The sequence below is a fragment of the Hippoglossus hippoglossus genome, chromosome 18 (assembly GCF_009819705.1).
Source record: "Hippoglossus hippoglossus isolate fHipHip1 chromosome 18, fHipHip1.pri, whole genome shotgun sequence".
Taxonomy (NCBI): domain Eukaryota; kingdom Metazoa; phylum Chordata; class Actinopteri; order Pleuronectiformes; family Pleuronectidae; genus Hippoglossus; species Hippoglossus hippoglossus.
The window spans coordinates 5,202,790-5,212,612 of record NC_047168.1 but is presented as its reverse complement, the minus strand read 5'-3'; the positions used below and the strand labels follow the sequence as shown (position 1 = coordinate 5,212,612).

General features: G+C 41.1%; 1 protein-coding gene across 1 annotated transcript; it reads right to left on the bottom strand.

Annotated features, from left to right (window-relative positions):
- Positions 1 to 3,445: 3,445 nt before the first annotated feature.
- On the bottom strand, positions 3,446 to 8,736 carry LOC117779342 (zona pellucida sperm-binding protein 3-like). Its single transcript, XM_034615437.1, is given in 7 exon segments — positions 3,446 to 3,618; positions 3,900 to 4,018; positions 4,821 to 4,912; positions 5,169 to 5,286; positions 5,830 to 6,231; positions 6,895 to 7,022; positions 8,405 to 8,736. Coding segments are annotated over 7 exon segments (1,263 nt in total). The 5' UTR covers positions 8,720 to 8,736; the 3' UTR covers positions 3,446 to 3,529.
- Between the last annotated feature and the right edge of the window lie 1,087 nt (positions 8,737 to 9,823).

Genomic DNA, 9,823 nt, shown 5'->3' with positions numbered 1-9,823 from the left:
CCCAGGATGTGAAATTATATATTACAGGAGGAGACAACTGTGTCATGTATCACTTTTTTTCTTAAGGTTCTTTTACAGCTTCCTGACCCTGATACATCAACTCCAATGAAAGAAAAACCTTTTTCAGATCCAGCTTTGTTTAGCAATGGAGTTTCCACTGGAATTAATATTGCAATGTTTATTCTCTGATGTTTTATTATCAACAAAAAGTTTCTTTCTTCCATTCTTTGTTATTTTCTCTCCTTTCTGACTGCCATTTCACCATATCTATTAAAAAAAGTTTTAAATGCTTTAGTATTATATTTTTGTTGTTTCCACAGCTTGCATTTGAAATAAATCACTCACATCCACAGTCCATGTTCAAAGTTGCTAACATGTATATCAGATATTGAATGGTTGAAAACCGGAATTTCAGCTTCACAAGTCTTTACAAATATATATATTTTTTTTAAATATGCATTTTTATAAATATAGTCTTTTTGTAACTCTTGTGGAATACAAACACTGTAAGTCATTCTCATTTAAGCATTACTTTTGCCAAACTGGATATGAATGTCAAATATTATATTAATAAGTATTGTAACTGTTTTCAACAGGACAAATATTCATCCTTGAAAAGCAAAGCTGAATCATGGTGCCTTTCACGCAGACCAACCTGTGTAAAAAATCTGTTTATGTATATAATATAAATACAAAATAAATACAGCAAATCTGTTTAATGTCCCTTTTATTATTGCACTTTTCATTACAGTGTAAACCCAATTGAACAAATATTTATAGTGGAAAATATGAATATATTCATAAGAAAATTCACAATTTCAAAGCAAATGTGTGAAAATAGTAATAGAAATACAAATAAATAAAAAAGATACAACAGAAGTAATAATAATAATGCAAATTACATCCTTCTGCACCTAGTATATGCAGCTGTGTGAATACCTGTGGTACTATATGAAGCTTCCAGAGCGGTCTAAAACCCAAACATCCTCCTGGTACTGCCTCTGAATATGTAAAACACTTCTAGGCAGTACTGGGAGAAGTACAGTGGTAGACTCACACAGTTTTCAGGATCCTGACCACAGCATTTCCTCTGGCTGTCTGAAAGGTGTGTCCCTACAGTTCATAGGAACACCATGGTACTCCAGCAGAAGGTGGGTCACCATGTCTGCAGCTGTCAGCCCCTGTGCTGCTCCACACTCATCTCTTCAGGAAGTGTCTGAAAACAAACAAAGGAGAAACTCAGAGAAGGCTTTATTATTAGATCTATATTATGTTGGTTATATGATAATGTCAGTTATTAGGGGTCATAAGCTGGAATGTTTTTTATCCCACATGTGTAAAACAATGACAAGATATTCCTGTAACATACAGTATTCATATAATTATTGTTCAGTGGTTTCTGAGACAGCTAATGTTACATTAACATTACTCAGTGAGATGTCAACACAGAGCTGTGGTATAAAAACACTTTGTTGTATTGTTCTTGTTGACATCAACGAGACCACGTAGTAATATAATAAAAACACAAACCTGTGTAGCTTCAGTCAGGTCCCAGTGGCTCCTCCTCCTCCTCCTCCTCCTCCTCCTCCAGAATATCCCCCTTCTCCTCTCCTTACCTCAGTGCAGCTCTCAGCTGTTCGTGTGTAAACGGAGAAAACACGTGTCTTCTGCTAACGCCGTTTCCCTGTTATCAGGCTGAACGAGTCTGCCTGTTACGGTTAAATGATCATAAACACTGGTCTCATGCATCCCCAAAGCATATCCATAAAAATATTAAATCACATTTGCATCACTATGTGCACATATTCTATCACAGATAGAATACACAGATTACACAGATTTATTCAACATTTTGCCATGAACCAGATATATTCACTGACAAAATTCCTGAACTGTGTTAACGATAGATCCCTTTCACCTAAATCTTACACACTGAACCTTTAAGTTTAAGAAGCTTTTTATTAATAACTTGTGCAAGGCTGCCAAAATACTATACTACCTAATCTGTAATGTTGAAACTAAAGTTGGTTTACCTGGTTTCATCTGCTGGATAAACTCTTGCATGCCTGTGAGTTTACAACAAATGCAGCACACAATTAATCTAAAATATTATCAAAGCCAAAGTGATGAGAATAATCAGAAGCACGATGGCCCCATAAATCACAAGTTTCACACTTGCATCGACCTGAAACACTGTCGTTGCTTGTGCCACATCAAATACTTAAGAGTAACTCCAACTTTACAACAATATTTAAACAGACGCATCCGAATATCTCTCCATTGCATAGATATGAATTCTCCTGACAGGTAAAACCACAAAGCCAAACAACGCCGAAATGTAACTGCTCAGTTTCAACTCTTCCATTCACAAAACTTCTGACCAACAAGTGATGAGGGAAAGGTCAGCATATTCCAGAACCAGTAAGATCCTCCGCGAAATACAATTGCTAATTACATCAATACAGTGGATTGTTCTCAGAGATAAAGATCATGAATAACTGACGTCATGGAATAAGACACTGCGCCGTTAAAATCCACCAGGTTTCCCATTTGGTCTGTCACATTTCCTCTCACGGGACTAGATAAGGGTTTCTCCTGCAGACAGTGGAAGCAGAGTACAGAGAGTGCACGGCTGCGGAGCTGTCCCATTCTTACCCTGATGTCTGTTTATTCGACTTCGCTTGTTGCCTCCGAGATATTTTAAGTTCCATTGTGGTGCTTCAGCCTCTTTGTGGAAATTCCTCACGGGTTTGTTTTCATGGCTATTAATTTTAATGGCTGAATGAAAAACTACTCATTCTTCAGTCAGGCTGAAGCTACTACTTGTCGGTCTGATGAGACACATATTTACAAACAGGATTTCTATCAAGTCAGCTCACAGACACTTAACAGTGCTGCGCTAACTAAATAAAAACCACGACTGCGGCAGCTTGAATTAGTGTTTATAGTATTATATAGAAAAATGTAATCATGGTTGTGAAAATTGGTTTGTTTTGTTTATTTCTCTTGGGGCGAAATAAAGCTTTCTCAAAATATGCATCTTCAGCTCAGTCAACGAGGAGCAGCACTAGCGCACTCTGCTGGCATACACATGGAAGTGTTTCACTACATGTAGACACAGTTACATTTAGTTTACAGAAACAAATTTGGGTTGAATCTTTTAGCTGACAACCAGAAAAGGAACACATCCTTTGCCAAATCTTGCCTTTTCATTTCTCCTGCCAGCATATGCTGTTAGCAGTGGTGTATGGCTGTGGTGCATCACTGCTGTAAACGGCCTCCAAGGCTTCAGAGTAGTCAAAAAATAAATCCTCACATGAAGGGACTTTAAATGTGCTTAGAAGGAGGCTCCATGCATAAATCTGTAGAGCCAATGCTGTAGCAGGCTATTCATGCCTTTGAGCTCTGCATTTATTCACTGAAGGATTAGAAACAAGAAAAACAATACGTGATAAATGCTTTATTGGTCAACTCCCCAGCTCTCAGCAGTCCCTGTACCCACCTAATAGTCAAGTCGTGAAAATGCTCTTCAGTGACTGACTGACAGATGACCCGTCCAATGGGAGGGTGGCAGGGTGTGAAGAGGCCCGACTGTTGTGTCCGCCTCATGCGTCGTTTCTGACACACACACAGACACACAGACACAGACACACACACACACAGACACACACACACACACACACACACACACACACACACACACACACACACACACACACACACACACACACACACACACACACACACACACACACACACACACACACACACACACACACACACACACGTTTAGTGACCATGCATAGGCTTCACATCCATAAACGTTGCTATGGCTGTCATCTGCATTCAGCACAACTGGTAAAAATGACGTCAAAAACGTGTAAAGTTCATGGGAAAACCTTTATGGGGTGGAGTCGTGAGGACAGTGTAGCCAATGTTCCCCACTCCAGTCTGTCTCAAGCAGTCGTCAGAGTCACAGCATTCGCACAGAGCCTGGTCCCCCTCTGTGGCACGCCACCTGAGTGACAGAGGGACATCCGGATAATACCTAGATGCATTTATATCAGTGGATCTTAAGATAAGACTAGTGCTGCACAATTTGGTGTACAAAGACTTATTGCGATTATTGTGGACGATATTGCAATTGCAATATAATTCATTTTTTGCAGGAGTGCTTGGTTATCAAAGAAAATGCACAGTTGCTGATTATGTTTAATGCATATTTCTTGAACATCCATCATAACATGTATGAGGTCAAAGTATTTTTGCCAAGTAACAAAACGGAATGAACAGAAAAACCATGATGACAGTTCTTTACTGGTCTGGAGAGAGTGCACACCGCAATGAGTCCAATATAAGACAGGCTTTGTACAGACAATTGCAAGTTCACTCAACAATGGAGCGTACAAGTGTTGCATTATGGGTTGCAAGGTCGGTGAGTATTTTCAAGTCTGTCTATAGTGACTGTTTCAGAGATAGTTAATTTCGGCTGCAGGAGTCTCTGCTTGCTGCTGTCACATGTTCAGCTGCTACAGAGGAAATAAACCCATTAAGAGGGAAAACTAATTTTTAGCGCAGAAATAAACCAGAAAGAGAAAATCGATCACACAGCCACTGATTCTGTCACAGACGATGAGCTCAGCAGGACTGGAGAGTGACGATTGTTTATATCTGCACAGAATTAAACATTAAATCGCAGCTTTGTGTGCTTATATAACTGCACGGGCTATTGATGAACATTAGATTAATCGTGCAGCACTAGTTCAGACCAAAGCATGACGAACTGATTCAACACTGAACGTCACTAGATGCAGCCTAACCTGAATGTGGGCCTGTGGAAGAAGCAGGCTTTGTTCAGGTGGCTCTGGGAGTTTGGTTTCGGAGTGGCCCTCAGGTGGCAGCTGATGAACATCTTGAAGAACAAAGCCAAATGAATAAAAGTACATTTGATCCAGTATTGATTTCAGCAATGTGATAAATACACTTGTGCGTGATTAATCATAATGCAACTGAAAAGTGCTTGGCTGACAATGCACTGCTGTAGGATGAGTTCAAAAATAAGAGCGATGAATTCCACAAATAGCATCTTTGTGCGAATATGGTTCCTCCAGTGTCAATTGTCATTTGGAAAATAATAACGTGACAACTGCCCAATGAGGTGTTGTTACCTGTTCCCCAGAATCCTGCTTGAAGTGGAAGGCTTGGACACTGAAGCACAACCGGTTTTCTTGCTCCCGCAGGAGGAATTTAGATGAAGACCCTGGTAATACACTGTCTACAAGACATCTGGAATGATGGAGAAACACATCTCATTTAGACATGATGATACCAACAGAGCTTTGCTTCCAAGCTGGTCCGAAACACTGAAAGATGATCATACTTGGCTGAGGATTCCACTCATTAGATTCAATGTGACATTTGAATTCTTGGATTAAGCACTTTTGTTACCTCTGCCAAAGAGGATTATGTTTTAATCTACAATTGTGTGTTAATCTATTATTTAGCAGCATTACACAAAAACTACAGGACGGGCTGCCACAAAACTTGGTGGAAGGATGCAGAATAAAATTCTGTTATTCGTGGATCTTGATGGAAAAAAAAATTGTTTTAGGGGATTGATATCTGTGTGTGTGAGCAAATTTGTGCAGATCCAAATAAAATTCATGATCTGGTGAATTTAAAAATAATTTCATCAGGGGACTGTTGGGCTTAGGCGTAGGTATGCGCTCTACAGAGAACCATTTTAGTTGTGTTGAGTTTAGTACTTTGAACCAGACACAAATGCATAGAATTTTGTTGAGGTTTTTGGAGCCAGAAGGACCGACTGACCCATAATTGGTGATAAACCTGTAGCTTGGCGAGGAGAGAGGGTCAGGCTTCAGTGTAGCAACACAGTAGTCCACATATACAGTGAGTAGAGGATGCAGCGGCGCCTCCACACTGGCCTCCAAAAACACTGCTTCCCCCTGCTGGTACACTGAGGAACTACGTAGAGAGTTGCAGTCATCTGTGTAAGGACATAACTTTTTTTATTTTTAGTCGGTTTCAATTTCATATTATTTTGAAAGAAATATTGACAGAGAAATCCTCCACTGATAGTCAAACTTCAGTGAGATAGAGTTTTCACCTGCCATGGTACGAAGGGAGAAGTGCAGAAGGCCAAATACACCGATAGTGGATGTCATGGGTTGCCAGGTTGGGGTTAATGCGTCTGCATTCACTGTCTGCTTTCTGTGCTTACAAAAAAACAAGGCACGGGTCATACAGTTAAAGTGCTGATGGCAGCTTATTACATCCCTTAACATTGCTCCAATCCAGTGGTTCCCAAATGGTGTGCACACTGGTGTGCCGTGAAGTAAGCCCGGAAGCACCGTGGGATTTTGAGTGAAATGTACAAAATTATTATTGCTTCATGGCTCCAGAGTGCAGTGGAAACAGAAAAGAGTGAATACAGAGTTTCCACTACGGACCAACGCTGTAAAATCATGGGCGACGTTGATTCAGGATCAGAGCAGAAGCTGGTTTGTACCGTGTCGGAGTCTCTGTCTGAGGCCTCCCACCACACTGCTGCTGACCTGCGCTCACTTCACACTTTACACTATAAACACTCATCGCAAGTTACTGAACTGTGCTGACGTTTACTTTGCGTTTGTTTTATTTGCTCACAAGTTTATCACACACACACACACACACACACACACACACACACACACACACACACACACACACACACACACACACACACACACACACACACACACACTACAGCTTTCGTTCTGAGATTTCTTTCTCATCCAGACAAAATGATTGTACACTGAAATATCCTAAACTAAATTGATACTCAAACGCTTCAAATGTTTCCACTGTACATAAACAATATTGCATCAGCCTCACCTGTTATAATGGCACTCAACAGGTATGATGGTTGTTGCTGCTCTAACTATTACACTGCCTGAAGAGGTCGAAATCACAGCAGGAAATAGAAAGAGCTGGTTGGAATACACAAGCCACTCACCATGAACCTGGAAAGTAGCAATAATATAGACATTAAAACAAATATATATGTCTATAAAAAAAATCACTGCATTATATTTAAATTTTTTTAATTGAGAAATGAATTGCTTTTCTGTCAATCACTGAAATTATGAGCTTTCACTTTCTTTTTTTATTGATCCAATCGTCTGAATAAGACACTCATGTAAACTGCACTGTCTAATTACCTTGACCCAAATAAGGTCATACTCAGAATAAGCAACAACTAAATTAACACATGGAACATTACGACTTTAGTTGCATTATGTCGACATCCTCCTCAGACTCCGCTGTAGCACGTAAACTGGAATATGAATGGAATATTCTATTAGCAACTCATGTAAACATTATAATGGGAATAATGTCTTATTCAGAATAAGGTCAATAGGCAGTATCACTGTCCATGAATCCAATACTGAGTGATCTGTTTCCCCAAATACATAACAGACAAGTTAGTCCAACAGAACCCTGCATGCGAGACCTCTGAGACCCCTTGGTCACTATGGGGCACAGCGCTGGAACCAACTGCCTGATGGTCCCTCCATTGCAATCTTCAGGAAAGGGCTAAACACATGGGATAGTTCTCCCAAAAATGAAAATTCACTCACTATCGACTCACCACTATGCCGACGGAGGGGTGGGTGAAGTGTTCGAGTCCACAAAAATCATTCATCTTTTCAAATTCGTCTCAAAACAGCGTCATCTACACCATGTTTTTAGCCTAGATGTCCACTGTAAACCACGGAGGAACGCAGCTCCAGAGGCGAATATCTGAGGACATTTAGGCTAAAAACCTGGTGTAAATGACGCTGTTGAGTTCAATTTGATAGTCGGCGCTTGCGGACACTTGGAAGACACCACAGGACCAGTATGGAGGCACTTTGCTTTCGGTTGTTTGTAAAGTGTTTTGTGGACTAAAACGCTTCAGCCACCTCTACATCGGCAAAGTGGCAAAGTCGATAATGAGTGGATTTTCATTTCTGGGTGAACTGTCCCTTTAAGGAAGCCATTTTGCAAGTTCATATCATTCTTGCATTTTATTCAATTTAAATATTTTCTCACTTCCATTTTACTTTTTTTTTGTTTCAAAATATTTGAAAATGTTTGTAATAATTGATCCTTTTTATTTCGTTCACCTCTTTTAATCGTTTTTTAATTTTTTTTAATCTCTTTTGTACTTCCCTTTTATTTTGTTTGAAAATTATGGCAACCTGTGCTTTGAGATTTGAAATGTATATTTGGTCTCAGTTGTTGTTTTTTCATGTGCCTGCGCAGCGCCCTGATTTCGGTGAAGGAAACGTGCTTTATAACTACATTCCCTCGCGTTTTTATCCGAGAGCTCAGACTTTGCCTCCGCGGCTCTCCCTCTTACTCTGGACTCGGCCCCACAGTCCCGCAGCCCCGCGGAGATGACCGCTGCCTCGCCGGTCATGAGTCCCCGCGGTCCGCACGACGCCTCCTGGCCCCGCGTCGGCTTCGCCCCGAGTCGAAGGTGCTCGCGTCTGAACGGGACCCGTCTCTCCTCGAGGAGCCGCCGCTGCACGGTGACCCTCACCTCCGCCTCTCCGCAGCGGATCTCGAGTCTGCTGCTGTCCCGGGTTCCCATGGCGAAAGAAGAGGCGCTCACCGACAGCGCGACCGCCAGAAAGTCGAGGTGGAGCCCGGTGAACTGTAGCAGGACGGCCATTTTCACACAGGCAGCGTGGTTAGTGACCGACGGCTGGAGTCGCATTGTCACAATCAGTTGCGCAGAGAACTGTGGGAAACACCGTCAGAAGTACTTCAGTCCCATTCATTCACCCCTCCATTAATTAATTCATTCCTCCCTCCATCCATTCATTCATTCATTCATTCATCTATGCATCCATCCCTCCCTCCATTCATTAAACTATGCATCCATCCCTCCCTCCATTCATTAAACTATGCATCCATTCATTCATCCCTCCCTCCATCCATCCATCCATTCATTCCTCCCTCCCTTCATTCATCTATGCATCCATTCATCCCTCCCTCCATCCATCCATCCATCCATGCATGCATCCCTCCCTCCATTCATTCCTCCCTCCCTCCATTCATTAATTTATGCATCCCTCCCTCCATCCATTCATTCCCCCCTCCATTCATCCATCCATCCCACTTGGCACTGGGGTGGTATGAAAGGCCCGACCACTTGTGATCAATGCATTTGCCGACACAATATCCAATGTCTTGTGAGCTGAGTTGGCTGTTGTTTCATGGCAGAAACAGCTACTACAGTCTATTCTTTGACCTTATCATACATCATCTGTAAATGAATCATTGTATATCCTAGACAACGCCCCACGTACTACCTGAGAGGGACTGCTTTACATTTATGATCTTTCACATGCACTCACAATCAATGTCTTTGATCAAATTGCTCTCCCAAGAGTTGGACTTTTTACCCTTTCCATTGCATGTCCTTACATAAGCAAAGCTGACATTCAACTTATCTATGAATCCAGTTTATCTTAAATGTATTGATGGTAAAGATGAGTTGCATGATACTGCAACATGTAGCCTTTCTTCATTGTAACAGTTGAATTTCATGAGTAGATGTTTCATAGCTTGTTTATTTTCTGCAAATTCCACCACATCTTCATGCCTGTCCCAGTCTCAGTGTATTCATGACAACTTTACAGTTCATTTTGATTGTGTGGGAAACATGTAATAAATATTGTAAATATTGTTTCCATGGGCTTCAACATTGATTTAAAAAAATAGGCAATGCACTAAGTGTGTGGCATTATTTCAATTTACTGCAAACCGTCCC